Consider the following 15,457-nt stretch of genomic DNA (forward strand, 5'->3'; position numbering starts at 1 on the left):
GAAAAAATTAAATAAATTATTTGAAAGTTATTTACTTTTGGAAGAAATTTTAGTTTATTAGATAATTTTTTATAATAGATCAAAGGATGACATAATTAAATAATAATAATAAAATTAATTTAACTTTATTGAAAGAAAAATAATGAATTAACTAAATAATTAAAAAATATATATTAACTTAACTAAATAATTAAAGATGAAAAGTATTAGTCATTTTTTTGAATATCTACACTCTTATCCACTTATTTACTTATATACATATATATTTACTTAAAAAAATTAATGTAAATACTATCTATTTAAATGTAATTATCATTCATGGGAGGGAAAATGATAGTAATTAACAAAGCATTAAGCACCCTGTTCATTCCAATTGCAAGATTTTGGCATTACCTATAAACCATCATACAACGGCCTTCTGGTGGATTATCGGGATTTCGTGTTTGACACTTTTTGCCTAATTGCTATCATTGTTCCTCTCCCGATGAATAATTAAGCCACTATTACCATTCTGGGTACTTGAAGAATTGCCAAATATAATCACCACTACTCACATATATATTCCAAAATCCCTTCCTGGAGACCCACTTAGACCCATATCCGCTCGGTATATTTCAGTACCAGAGCTATACAGTTGCGGAAAAAAACAGATCACTAGTCTAATAGTTCTTCATTCCGCCTCCTTTCAATCTTGTGTTTTTCAGGTCCCCATTTGGACAACATTAGAAAGGTTGCAGGCGATCTAAAATGGTATCTTTCTTCAATCCTTTCCCTCACACTTCAATTCTGCAATTTGTCTATTATACTTATCATAAATCATCTCTGCATATATGCCTTTTATGTAAACGTCAATCTTGCATTTATTAGGAACCTCAAGCAATAGAAATAATCTGTTTATCAACGTAAGTTCGGTTGTTGATGTTAATAATTTTGTATTTAGGTTCAAATTCCTGTGATTTTCTATATAGGTTTAGAACCCAATATTTTCTAATGGTCTAAATCATTTACCTGCTTATGGGTAATGACTGTAACCGTTTATATGCACATGGGATATGATCTAGAACATTGATTTGCATATTGATTTCGAACTAGTTCAAGTTTCTGCATTTTGGTGATGATCAAAACAATTTGTATGTATATTGGTTATGGCCTAAATCATTTATCTGTAACTAAACCTGTTATCTCTATGTTGGTTTATAATTTCTAAGCTGTTGCCGAATGGGTTTATGAATATTGAGCTATTGCCGCATTGGGGTTGCTGATCTTAATCTATTATCCGGTTTTCAGGTGGTCTTGGCAGCTTCTATTATCACCAAGTCGGGGAAAGGTTTGTAAAATCTTTCTATTTATGTTGAGATCCCTTTCCAATGAATTTTTGGATTTTATTTTTGCAGTTATATTGAATCTCTGATTTTTTTGGGTATGGCATTATTTAATTTTCTGGGATATGCAGCCTTGGTTTCCAGGCAGTTTGTTGATATGACAAGAATTAGGATTGAAGGGCTGGTAGCTGCCTTCCCCAAGTTGGTGGGAAGTGGGAAACAGCATACTTATGTTGAAACAGAAAATGTTCGCTATGTATACCAGCCAATGGAATCTTTGTATTTGTTGCTCGTCACCACCAAGCAGAGCAATATTCTCGAGGATTTAGACACCTTACGGCTGCTCTCCAAATTGGTAAGTAGATTGTTTATATGGATACCTTTTTAAGATAGATAAACCCTTATTTGATTCATTACCTAGTTTTTTTGTTCTGTTTGTAAAGCTGCTCCCTTGTTTCTGGCTGTTCTTGTCGACTGTCACTCCGTAGCATTTACTAGCATCCAGTTGACCTACTTTGGGCATCTGTGGGTATGAATATAATTTCAAATTCAAGTTCACTTTTTCTGGACATGCCAGGTTTGTAACATCACGTGAAACACAAATGATTGGCAAATGGTATGTATGTGAAGCTTAGTATGATGGACTTTGTCTGCAAATCCAATTTAACTTTTACAATTATGGTGGCCATGGCATTTTTTCGTAAAACTTCATTATTTGGAATCTCCCGAATCCCAAATGCTTTGGAAATACATTTACCCGCTTTGGTGATTCGCTTTTGTTCACTGGTGTCAATCATTAAAAATTTCACCTCTACAGGATAAGCATATATTTAGCCCAACGACTGATAATCTTGTGGAAGGAAATGTGAATGCAGCAAGTCGATGCAGCTCTTTTTGATTCAGTTGTTTCACTTGCATCAAGCAGTCCATTGGCGACAGTTAAGCTTGTATGAATTTTCATAAAATGATGGCAAGATGTTGAAGGTTACCTAACACACTGATGTCCTAATAAAGGTCTACCTCAATCTTGAGTTCAATTTTTTATGTCAACTGGAAGTTATAATAAATTAATAAGAGTTCTATTTTTAGAATATCTCAATGAATTTGACATATTAACTATATGATCATCTCAAAAGTTTTGACCCATGATTTCTTAGTTAATTAACGAGGCATCAAACCAGATGTCTATGAATTGAGGGTTAATATGGTTCTTTAGACTTTTATTATTAACTTCTTTTCTCTTGTTAAATTTTTGTATCCCTGAAGAAACAATAGTGCTATTTTTGCACTCACACATTGAATTTGGGAACTGATGATGCCAATTTTATAAATTGAGGGTCTATGAATTGAGGGTTAATATGGTTCTTTAGACTTTTATTATTAACTTCTTTTCTCTTGTTAAATTTTTGTATCCCTGAAGAAACAATAGTGCTATTTTTGCACTCACACATTGAATTTGGGGACTGATGATGCCAATTTTGTCAGGAAATCTGCTGACTGCATGTGCCTATATATGTTCTATTTTGTTCCAAAAATTTCATAGGAAGAAAATTCCCTTTTCATTTGGCATGCTTTTGTTCTGTCAACTTCTCTTAGTTTCTCATATAAGCTTTTTGTATTATGGTTTGGTTGCTTCAGGTTCCTGAGTACTCTCCTGGATTAGATGAAGAAGGAATCTGCAAAATGGCATTTGAGATAATCTTTGCTTTTGATGAAGCTGTCTCACTTGGGCATAATGAGAACGTCACTGTTGCACAAGTTAAGCAATACTGTGAGATGGAGTCTCATGAGGAGCGACTTCACAAACTAATCATGCAAAGCAAAATAAACGACACAAAGGATGTTATGAAGCTAAAAGCAATTGAGATTGATAAGATCAAGGTATCGTACAGATATTGTTTTTTCTTCATGTACCGAGCAATGTTTAGGGGTTGTGAAATGAAGGGTTTCTTCAGTTCTCTTAGTATGTTGTTTCCTGTGATGCAGTATGAAAAGAATAGGTCTGAAAAAGGAGGCTTGAAGTCCTTACAATCATCAAGTGCATCATCCAGGCTTGATGTTGGATTTAGTGACGAGAGCATTTCTAGTGGAGGTGGCTTTGGGAGCAATTCTAGTTTTGCGGCAAGTTTGGATTTAGATTCATATTCAAGTAAACCTAAAGGTTATTAATTGCAAACGTTAGGAGAATTGCGTGTCATTATTGGCTGTGAGACAATCATGACCTTTCTAATAATGATGTTGACCTTCTTAACCTGTTTTTTAACAAACAGTTTGTGAACAATTTTATATGATTCAGGTCGAGTGCCTGCACCTGCCACTGCTCCTCCTAAGGGTATGGGCATGCAACTGGGAAAGACACAGAAAGCAAATCAGTTTTTGGAATCTTTGAAAGCAGAAGGAGAGGTGATTGTAGAGGACGTGCAACCCATAGCTGGGCAATCTAAAGCATCTGTTCCAATAGCAACAGACCCCATCACAATAACTATAGAAGAAAAGCTCAATGTAGTTCTCAAGCGTGATGGTGGGGTAAATAACTTAGAGGTTCAGGGCAATTTTGCCCTTCAAATTCTGAAGAAGGAAGATGGATTCATCCAGATACAGGTAAGTGTAGTTTTGCAAAATTTGTTGAAAACTTCGAGCTCCATTATGTTTTCCCATAGACTTGTTTATGATCTCCTTGTGTACTTCTAGAGTTGTGCTTTGTAAAATAAGGTCTGTTTGGTGACATATGTAGCTATAAGTCAAAATTTCTACAATGCCAGATTGAGACAGGTTCAAATGAAGGTTTCCAATTTAAGACACATCCGAACATCAACAAGGATCTCTTTTTAAGGGAGAACATCTTGAGTCTCAAGGATTCTAGCAAGCCATTCCCTGCTGGTCAAACGGGCGATTCATTGGGCGTGGGCTTGGTTAAATGGAGGATGCAAAGTGCCCAAGAGTTTTTGGTTCCTTTAAGCAGTAAGTTTGTGCCCTTTGTTCGTAGAATTCTATCGGTAACTTCTGCGAATTAGAGATTTTATAATTCATAAATACTAATACTTTTCATATGATATACGTTATATGGCATTGTTATGCATGTGCCAGTGACATATACAACTAGATTTTATCAAATTAGTCAGTTGCTACATTCCTAGAATCAAGATGCTATAAAACCATGGATGATAGTGGCTGAATATGCACCCACATTTCAATATTACATGCTGTTGAACTTGCTTTGTATATGTTTTGCAGTCAATTGCTGGCCCTCTGTTTCTGGTGGAGAAACATATGTTAACATTGAATATGAAGCATCAGAGGCCTTTGACCTACAAAATGTTTTGATTTCAATACCTTTGCCTGCACTTCGGGATCCTCCAACTGTCAATCAAGTTGATGGGGACTGGAGGTTATTTCTTAGCTTTTTGTGTAAAATGCTTGACATATATATTGCAGTTACAGTTCTTCCTTGACACTTGCAATGGTTCTTATGTTGTATCTCAATATTTATAAATATGGCAGAGAACTTTGCCCAACTATGCATGAACCATATAAATATAAATATAACATTTGTCTCTGACATGCGCAGGTATGATTCAAGGAAATCTGTATTAGAGTGGTCTATATTTCTCATAGATTCCACGAATCGCAGGTGAGCATACACAACTCCAATTGATTTCTATGTTTGTTTAATTTAGGACATTAATTGTGTCAAGCAATCGGTGGATGCTATTTTACTTCCTGCATCTGGTACATTTTTCTCTAGTGGTTTTTTGACTACACTTGCTTTGCCTTTCTAGTGGCTCAATGGAATTTGTCGTGCCTCCAGCAGACCCGTCATCATTTTTCCCTATAGATGTGAGGTTTATTGCAGCCAAGACCTTTTGTGATATCAAGGTAAACGAGTGAAATACCAAATTTCTGTGTGCATTTCACCTGAGTATATCTGCTTAATTTTGTTCATCATCATGTGGCTACAGGTTGGTAGCGTGCTACCAGTTAATGGTGGAAGTCCAGTAAAATTTGCTAGTCGAACACAGTTGGTCACAGAGAATTACCAAGTTGTCTGACCTTTTGTTTTTGGGGTTATAGCGAACATTCCACTGAATGGTATAAATTGAAGGCGGGCACTTTGATGACACTGTCTGATTAACTGAGCATCCTATCTCTTACTCCACCTTATTTGAGGACAGGCTTAAAATTTTTGTGTACCACAATGCTGGCAGGCACTGTTTCTTGCTTCTTGACTTTGTTATTGTAACTTTTTAAATGCTTTCTAGGTTGTCAATTCGATTTTCAGAATGTAACTCTGTTTTCTAAGAAAATGCTGTTACATTCTCAGCTACTTTGGTTGTGATTTGCAATTTGTATTTGGAATTTTAGAAGCTTACATCTCAAGTTCCGAGTTATCTTGATATCTATATTTCCTTGGTTGAGTGTCTCATTAAAATTGCAATCAAAATATCTTTGCGTATGTTCTTCTTAGCATTGTACTAGTAGTTTTAGAGTGATATAAATACAGCAGAATCAATTAGTGCGGCTGTTATTTTGCTCTGAATCTAATGCTGGCTAATCTGCTCTTATTTCATTAGAGAGGAGATTTATTTCATTCTCTTTTCACAATGAAATCTGATTTGCATGTTAATGTTAGTAATCTGCTTACATGTCAGTAACGTGTCTATTAGTGAATGTGATTTGCAGTGGTAAGTTTACCAGTTTAATCTGGTGATCTGTATAAGTTGGAGCTTCTTGGAACCGGGAACCATTTACAACATTGTTTTTAATTGTTGACATAGAATTTGTTGCCACTCTCATAGTTTCAAGGTAACCACACCTTGCTCCTAGATCCATAACATTTGTACCTGACGTCCATATTGTGAGGTTTGATTTCTCCATAAGCTAAGATATACATGCTATAGCACTATGCATTTGATTTTGTTTTGGAAAATCATGGAAGATTACCCATGGCACAAGCAGGTCTACTGTTTCATAAAACTCGCATCATCTGCCATCCTGGTGTCTGAACTAGAGTGTTTCATAATGTAGGGCTTCATATCATCTTTGCTAGACACTTATTTTAAGGATCAACTGTTGCATTATGGGTTTGATTTTTTTGTCAAAACAATAATGGTAAATTACTAATGGCACAAGCAAATCCACCTATTTCAGAAAACTCACAACATCTATCATCCAGGGAACTGAATGTCAGTGTTATCTTAATGTGGGGGTCAGGGTTTTAGAGGTATGGACATCATGCACGTTCTTGGCACTAAGAAAGAGCAGTCTCCCCTTTGGATGTTTTTGGACTTCCATTTCGAGGACTGAATATGACCTTGTCAAGGGTACCGTATGAGAAGCCACAACAGGTAGCAGCTAAGACTGTAGAGTTGCCAAGGACATCTGTATAAGTTGCCCTCCTGGAATTTAATTGATAACCTTTGAACAAGTAGCAGGTACCTTAGTTCTCTCTCTCTCCCTCTCTATATCTATATATATAAAGCACCCTCTAACTGATCATCTCCAGTTGTAATTCATCCCATTCAACTTATGTGCAAAGGAAATATAATGAATTGCAAGAGGAGATGATCAGTTAGGGGTGCTTGAAGGTTCCATTTTTTTTTAAATTAAAAAAAATTATATTTTCTATGTAACATCTATTTTAAGTCACATGATCTTTCTGATTGTTTGCCATGGTTACATGTTTTTTTCATGCTGTCAACAATGACTCAACAGTGTCTACTGCAACATATTGTTTGAGCATACCGATGAAGAAATTTATTGCTAGAATGATCCTATGGGTAACAGTTAAGTATTCTCATTGGATGCATCATTTTTGCTGATTTGAATTGAAATAATAATGTATAATACAATAGACCATTGCTTCTGATTAAGTGATTGTTAAATCTTTTTAAACACTTGTCAATTTTACAAAGTGAATTATTAATTTAAAGAGAATGTCGGAAAAAACTTTTAAAAATTAATGCATCAACATCTTGAATCACAATCCATGATCTATCATCAGGAGTGTGTTAAATTCATTTGTTTCTCATCCTGATTTTGGATCATGGAGTGTGATCCAAAATGTTGATGTGCAATTTTATTTTTAACACAGCTTTTCCTTTGTGTTAAATTCATTTTTTTCTCGTCCCTATTTTGAATCATGGAGTGTGATCTAAAATGTTGATGCACAATTTGCTTATGTGCTGCTGCTAGAAGGCTTATAGATGAGGTGGATGTAGTTTCCACCCTTACTACATCTAGCTTCCTAACATGCTATTTGATATGACATGCACAACACTTACACCCATTTATAACAATGAAAACTAATATCAAATTTGCCTTTTTTTTCTTTTAAAAAAAATTGATAAATTGTAGACGAGTCAGATAGATTTTCCACATGCCAAAACTTATCATGTCTAAGGTGGTTCCATATGCCAAACCTTATCATCTCTAAGATGGTGCTAACTAACAATTTATTTAGAAAATATGGAAATACTTTTTTCATTTCACTAATAGCTAAAAATCAATGTAAGTAATATCTTAACTATGGTTGGCTTCTCAAAATATGGGGCGTGTATATCTACATTTATTATAATTGAAACAAAATGACGAATATGTTAGAAGATGTAAACGAACATTGCTTAACTCAATAAAAAACAACATAACCATGAAGATATTGGGTCTTAATGGATTATAGCTAATGACTCTTGCATTCATTAGAGCAATTTGACTTATACCCTACATATTTTTAGAGAGATAAGTTTTCATCCATTTATTATTCCTGCTAAAATACAAAGCTTACCATTTCTGAGGTTTATGAGCAAGTTTCCATGTTTTGCTATAGAAGCAGGCAGACTTCTCCGTTGAAGGCCAAAATGGGAGGATGGTTGGTGCCATGGTAAATACAAAAGGCACAAATATAACCTTTTGAAAGGGCATCCAATTCTGTACCTTATTCAAACTCGTAGTTGTATATTCATAAATTAAGAATGACTATTATTGCATTTATCAATCATGAACCAAAACCATACCTAGGAAACAAGGAATCCTATAATTATTATCACTAGCACTCGCACTTGATTTAGAATGGGCATGTCGATAGGTACTTCCATTTACTGGTGCAATCATTAACTATGAAATTTCAAAGAAACACCGATCTTCTAACACGACACTAAACAAAAAGGCATAGAACAAGGAGTTCCAATCACAATCCCATAGATTGGTTCAAAGGACCAATGAAAATCTGTTTAGAATGTCATGTGTTTGATAACAGCTTTGTATTTCAAAACTGTTTGGCATTATGGTCATTATTAAAAACATTCATTCATTCATTCAAGATTCTAAGTCGTCATCGGATGTAAGGTCTCTAGTCAAACTCCTCCAAAATAAAATTACAAGTCCATGAGCACGTCTGAACATGAAACAAACTTGCCATGATAAAATTGAAACTACTTATAAACTAGCTAGTGAGGTGTGATATGTACAATATCTTGGCCTATAGAAGAAAATGTAAGACATTGTTAGACAAAAAAACCTTGCCAAACTTTGTCAATGTAATATTTTTGAGTCCACAAACATCTAAACCTTCCAATCTTAGAAACAAACTTTTAATAAGTAAAATCTACAAGATATTTTGTGTTTGATATTCGCTTGTTTATGCCAAATTCTTTCAAAATAAAATTGCAAGCCCATGGGCACCTTTGAACACAAAACAAACTTGTCATCATAGACTTGAAACTACTCATAGGCTAGCTAGTGAGGCATGATATATACAAGATCTTGGGTCTACAGAAGAACATGCAAGGCATCCTTAGACACAAAAAACTATGCTAAATTTCTCAATATAAAGTTTGAGTCCACAAACATCCAAAACCTTCCAATCTTAGAAACAAACCTTTAATAAGTGAAATTTAAAAGTGTTTGAAATTCACTTGTGCTTTTTTTTTGTAGACTTGAGTTGCCCTATATAAATGAGTTGAGTAGGTATTTGAAGTTTTTCGGGTTTGCATTTGATAGTCCTAGTAATTTCATTGATCATATTCTAGAGGGGGTCCTGTGTTTCAAGTTCACTTTGCTATGGTGAGTGTCCTTAGATTTGTGGTATTTATACTCACAATAATTAGTAAGTGGCTTGGGGTATATAGTATTTTCAAGGCCACAATTGTAAGGCATTGCTTGGGTAATTTGGGTTTTGATGTATGGCTTGGTATTGACATGGACCGTGACTCGAGGGAATCAAGAGTATACAAATGTTAAGATCTATCAAGTTTTAGTAGTCCTTTGGTCAATTTGCAAGTTCCTCGTACATGAGGAAGCAAAGACAATATAATTGATCGAATGAGTTTAGTTTTGCTATCGTTTGCAAATTCATGACTTCAAGAACTTGGAGGTGGATGTAGTATATATTTTAACCTAGGATACTTCTATCCTTGTCCAACAATCTCCTTGAAGTTCTAAGCTTGATAATGTTGGACATGAGAAATCGACTTAATTAAAGCTAACTAATCTTCCAAGGCCACAAGGAACATTACACTCATAGATTACCTTATTGTAATGAGAAGGGTTTGAACCCAAATTACACACTAACACATGCCCTTCGTTTTTATTAAATCATAACACCTTGGATATGTAGATACAATTATACCCTACTTAGAGGCATGGGTTTTGATTCAATGAAAATGGGTCATGTTTGTTTCAAGTAATCACTTTTTGTTTCTTTGTAAATTTGTGTAATGTTATTGGTGAAGCAAATTCAACCACAAGTCAAATGTACCCACCAAAGTTGGGTCTCACTCAAATGCATCCAATTTGTTACACCAAACACTCATCATGTAGATAGTAGGGTTATCTTATTGCTTAATGTGAGGGATTTAAATCTAGTGCACGCTTTTCTATCTTCCATTGTCAATTAAATGAAAATAATTAGTAGTAGTAGTAGGAAAAGCACTTGTAGGTGCTATTGGATGGCCAATCATAATTATTCTTGTGCCATGCTCTTTTAATCACACTTTCAAACAAAGATAAATAATTATGTTTTATCACATCCGCATTATTAAATGATTTATTTTTGTCCATTAAATGTTAATTGCTATGGATTATTCCTAGATGTTTTTCTCTTTGTAATGTTTTTGGTATCTTCAAATCCAAAGATGGCCTATCCAATGTCTTATAGGGAAATATTTTATGGAATAAAGGTTGAGTTAAAAAAATGCCAAACCAAAATCCCTTTCCTTTTTTGTCTTATTAATTTTGGTGCATTGATCGATAAAAAATTGAGAAATTTTATTCCTAGTGTCAATATTATTGACAATCAATTCATGTTAGTCTATTACTATTTCTTATGATTGCAACATATTTTAATGTCTTTTTATGATATATAATCCAGTTCACAAGAAAATATCTATACAACACACAATGCACTTATGTTTGCATTATGAATATATTTGTATGCATGGCATAGAGTTTTGACAAAAAATTGATGATGTTTTACTAATGAAAGTTGCGTCATTAAATATGTTAAAAAATCAAGATAGTATCACAAGCTTAAGAGTCTTCTTTAGAATAGAAGCAAGCTCTTGAGCAATGCCTTGATGTGGTTCCTTTTCATTTCTTTGCCCAATGAGTAACTTGTAATAGATTATTTTTCATGAATGACTTTATGAGATTGTTCTAAGTGTGACTGACTAAGGAGAAAACATCAAGTTATAGTGAATTTTGTATTAATTTTATACAATTCTTTGGGATGTTATTGGTAATGATCACTTTTGGGTTTACCTATTAGCCTTTCATTCAAAATCCTTATTCCATATTATTATTAAAAGAAACATTAATTTGCATATCTAAATCAAGTGATCTTGAATTGATCTCTAATTGTAGACCATCTTGCTTAATGTCTCCTACAAGATTATTATTATTAAATCTCTAACACTTTCCCATTCTTATAATTTTTCTTAAACAAACACGGTTTGCCAAAAATAGGTATTTTTTAGATAAATAAATTGTTATTTTTGAAAGTATGAAATAGGCTTGAAAATCAGGGTAAAGGGCTATCTTCCACAGGCCTAAGTGGATTTTCGTTCTTTTTGTTGGCAAGAGACATTGTTCTGGTGGTTCAAGTGAAGATTGGTGCATGATAGATGCTTAGGGGTTGTCATTGATGGCAACACAGTTTGCAGATCCTATCTGGTGTACATAGAATTGGTTTATCAGAAGTCATATTGTTCATAAGGCATAAGTTTGGAAGGTGGAACTCAGTATCCGGTACAGCATGACATCACGATGCACATCTTGATTTCGGTGATGTATTATTGGTTGTGGTGATCAAAGCAGTTGGTTTGAGGTTCGAGACAGATTACTTCATGATCCTGATATCCGGTGTTGAATTGTGTGCAAGTTTAGAGCTCCAGTATTCCGTAATTCAATTAGGGCAGAGCTATTTTGGTGTAACGTGTATTGTGGATTTGTTAGAATGATTTCGGTGGTCAATTTCGTGTTTGAGGTGATTGGGTCGACTAATGGGAAGCATTTTATCATCTTGTTTTGGTTCACATTTGGATTTGTGATCGGATTGAGCCGACTTGGTAAAACAGGTTTCATGTTGCGTGTTATGCGATTTTTGGAAGCCGACTTAGTAAATGAATTTTTTTTTATGGCGTGGATATATAAGATTGATTTAGTTGATCATTTTGAGGAGAGTGATGAGCAAAGGAAGTCAGTATGACCGAGTTTGTAAGTTTGGTGATGATTTTGGTGCTTTGGTATTTGACAGAGCTGAAGAACAAAGTTGAATATCAAATCAGTTGCTGGAGTCAATCAGGGCCTAATCGGAACTGTGTTTTGGCATAGTTAGATGCTACCCTTCAATTCATTTATCATTGTAATCATTTAATAGTTTGTAAGGAAGTGAGCCTTCCTTTGGGTTGTAACCCTTTTGTAATTGAGCAGTGAGCTTGAATGCAATTGCATTCCACTTTTATAATATTGTTCTACTACTAGCCACAATATAATAATATTGTGGGTACTCAATCCCACTGTGGTTTTTCCCTTTCTGGGTTTCCACATAAAAATCTTGGTGTTAGTGTTGTGTGGTTGTTTACTTTATGTTTCCGCACTTTGATTACTTTCTCATGTATCTAGAGGTTTAAGAATCAACTTGATAAGTTTGCAAATTATAAAACATTGATTCACCCCCCCTCTTAGTGTTCACTGATTCCAACAATCGGTATCAAAGCTTACTTCCTCTGAGGAAGCCTAACAACTTGAGGAAGATCTGAAAGATTGAATCAATGGACTCTGGTTTGCAGAGGCAACTTAGTGTGACACTTGAAGATCTTGATGCAGCAAGAAAATAAGTAAGTTCTCTGAAAAGGAACTTGAATGCAATTGAAGATTTCATTGAGACATTAAGAGATCAATTGAGTACTTCTAGAGAAAAGAGAAAGGAGTTGATGGATAAGTTGAAGGAGAAAGAAGAGCAAAGTGTTTACAATCAAGTCCTATAAGATAAGACATATGAATGTGAGAAGTTAGCTAGGGAGAATGCAGTTTTGAAGAATGAGATGCAATCTATTGTAATGAAGCTGACTAAGGAAATAGAAGACCAGAAGAAGAATGAAGAAATCCTAACTCAGTCACTAAAGGACAAATCTGATGACTGTTGCATATTGACATATGAGAATTATCAGTTGGAGCTTGAATTGGTGCAAACAAAGAATGATGGACAAGAACTTAAAAGGTAGATCATAATTCTAAGAGATGAGATTTCTACTGCTAATGAGTACAAAGAAAAATTCAAAGCCAGTTCAACTTGGTTGGATGAGATGCTGGAAAGTCAGAGACATGGGAAAGATACGCGAGGACTTGGATTTGAGAAAGGAGAATCCTCTGGTTTTGTTTGTAGTAAATTTGGTCATATGGCAAGTCAATGCAGAAGTAAGATGAGTAATGGGATGATGAACAACATGATGAATAATGGTTCTACCTTTACCGGTCAATGTTTCATATGAAACAATTTCGGTCATAAGTCAAACATGTGCAGAACAACGATAAATAATTTTTAGAAAAAGAGATTCTATGCTTGTGGGATGTTTGGACATATATCTAGCCAATATAGGATGAGACCAAATCAGATGAACTTCAAGCCTATGCAAATGAATGTTGTTTGTCATGCATGCAACAAACCTAGTCATATTGCAAAATATTGCAAAAGCAAGAATGCTCTAGCAAACAAGAACAAATTAGATGAAAAAGGAAAAGCTAAAGTACAAGAGATCAGAGATCAGCATAAGAAGATGTGGGTGAAAAAGGAAGATTCAAATGTGCAAAATGGCTCCACACCTGAATCTGGTGATGGAACCTCATCTGGTAACTAGAGCATTTTGGCCTTAGGGGGAAGATTATCATGTAGATCTTTAGAACCCCCTTGTAGAGATTTGTAATCGGTCAAGGATAGTTGCAGATGATGGTGATTATCTGTCTAGATGTTATCTGGAATATTTCATGGCGATTTGATAATTCGGTGAATAAATTCATGAAAAACAGAGTATCTGGAAGTCATTAGGGTTGTGCATTTATTACAACTAAAAATTAGATTTTCGACAGATAAAAAGGCGTTTCAATAGCTCATTCTTCACAATGCGAACGAGAGAGAAGAGCAGAGTAGTAGAGAGAGTTTTAGCAATGAAATTTGAGCTTGAAGCAATCAATCAATGATTTCCTGCACCCGGTTGAGAATCAAAAGGTATTTTCCATTTGCAAAGCTATCTGTTCATACCCTTATTTTGAAATGACATCTGCATTTGGTGTTGTCACTCCTTTGGTGGTCGAAATTACTGAGAGGGTAAGGCCCGTGTTCAAGAGGCACCCATTCAAATCTACTGAAGATGATATGGAAGGTGCATTTTCTTCAGTCTTGTATGGCATACTTCACAACGAAGATTTTAGGGTATACATCCATTGCAACATTGAAGAGATTGGGAATGTAGATATACTTTCACTTTACACCAAGCATATGATGGATGGTATGGGAAATATGAAGCTGGAATTCAAGGCATTGCACGACAAGGGTTTTATCCAATTCATTCACTTCCTAGTGTTTGACGAGCCCGAATGGGTCCGATACATTCTGAGTTGAATCCATGATGATTTCATGTGGTTGGACCATCCTCACAAACTTACCAAGCAAGCCATTGAAGTAGATACCTATTTGAATTCAACTGGTGAGGTCCTCGGATTGAGAAAAGTACATAATACAACAGTAACAAAGGTTACTAGATCCCAATTTGATATTCGGTCAATGACAATTAGCGATATCATTGAGCATGATGTGAAATTTGCCTCAATGGTTATTGGATACAAGGTATATCAGTCAAGAAGGCTGAATTTTGTATCCGACACAACTATATTTGCAGCCTATGAGATGCTAAAGGAAGGCAAGAGGTATGATCTTTGTTCAGTTCTTCTTAGTGAGTTATTAAGCAACCTAAAGAAGATTAAGCAAGACAAGAAACATGTATTCAAGTTTGGTTCCTTGATTGTTTGCTTGACACTGTATTTCCTAAATGAAATCCCCGGTATTGGAAAGATTATGTGGGGATATGATAGACTGGTGGTCGTTCATATCAAAGAAGGATTGCGGGATTTAGGTGATATTGTTGCATACAAATCTGCATTGTGGGGATACTATAAATCATTTCAAGCCACAATGCAAAGTAGGGAAAGAATCCCTAAAGAAATTGTTGAGAAGTATGAGAAAACCATTTTCTTCATAGTAGATAAAGACCACTGTCATATGGAGGCAATTGAGCCAAGAACTGTCTGGATCATGCCCATGGGGTATAAGGTAGACACCACCACTCTTGATGAATATGCTCAAAATTTGCTGAGTCAACTAGTGGATGATAAGGAGGAAAGAAAAAGACTTAGACTTTCAGAACAAATGGGTTTATCCAAGGAGGTTGTGTAGAGGGTAAGAGAACAAAACATTCCGAAGGAGGAAGACATGGCAAAGAAGACTAAACTTGTCCCCACTCCTTTGATGAAATCTAAGCCAAGACAGTCTCAATCTACACCTACTTCCATTGTGCAGAAGACCATTCCTCCACCCAAATCACAATCAACATCATAAATTAGTGGGGCAGAGAAGAAGAAGAAGGAGA

At 35.0% G+C, this 15,457-nt stretch overlaps 1 protein-coding gene across 3 annotated transcripts; it reads left to right on the forward strand.

The window, feature by feature from the left end:
* Positions 1–393: 393 nt before the first annotated feature.
* LOC131046858 (coatomer subunit delta-2) lies at positions 394–5,710 on the forward strand. 3 transcript variants are annotated; one of them, XM_057980650.2, is made up of 11 exons: positions 394–750; positions 1,288–1,327; positions 1,454–1,677; positions 2,961–3,203; positions 3,309–3,483; positions 3,619–3,923; positions 4,085–4,283; positions 4,557–4,710; positions 4,891–4,953; positions 5,102–5,198; positions 5,282–5,710. In XM_057980650.2, exons 1-11 carry the CDS (start codon positions 748–750, stop codon positions 5,369–5,371), a joined length of 1,593 nt encoding a protein of 530 aa, XP_057836633.2. In that variant the 5' UTR covers positions 394–747; the 3' UTR covers positions 5,372–5,710. The 3 variants fall into 3 exon arrangements, with proteins under 3 accessions (XP_057836633.2, XP_057836635.2, XP_057836634.2); XM_057980652.2 differs by lacking the exons at positions 394–750; positions 1,288–1,327 and adding an exon at positions 1,766–2,336 and having other exon boundaries at positions 1,538–1,677; XM_057980651.2 differs by lacking the exons at positions 394–750; positions 1,288–1,327 and adding an exon at positions 1,811–2,336 and having other exon boundaries at positions 1,548–1,677.
* The last annotated feature ends 9,747 nt before the right edge of the window (positions 5,711–15,457 follow it).

This window comes from Cryptomeria japonica, chromosome 4 (genome assembly GCF_030272615.1).
Source record: "Cryptomeria japonica chromosome 4, Sugi_1.0, whole genome shotgun sequence".
NCBI classification, from domain to species: Eukaryota; Viridiplantae; Streptophyta; class Pinopsida; order Cupressales; family Cupressaceae; genus Cryptomeria; species Cryptomeria japonica.

Coding starts and splice junctions, on each gene's coding strand:
- LOC131046858 (XM_057980650.2), top strand. Junction 1,678..2,960: donor TACGGCTGCTCTCCAAATTG/GTAAGTAGATTG, acceptor TGGTTGCTTCAG/GTTCCTGAGTACTCTCCTGG. Junction 5,199..5,281: donor AGACCTTTTGTGATATCAAG/GTAAACGAGTGA, acceptor ATGTGGCTACAG/GTTGGTAGCGTGCTACCAGT.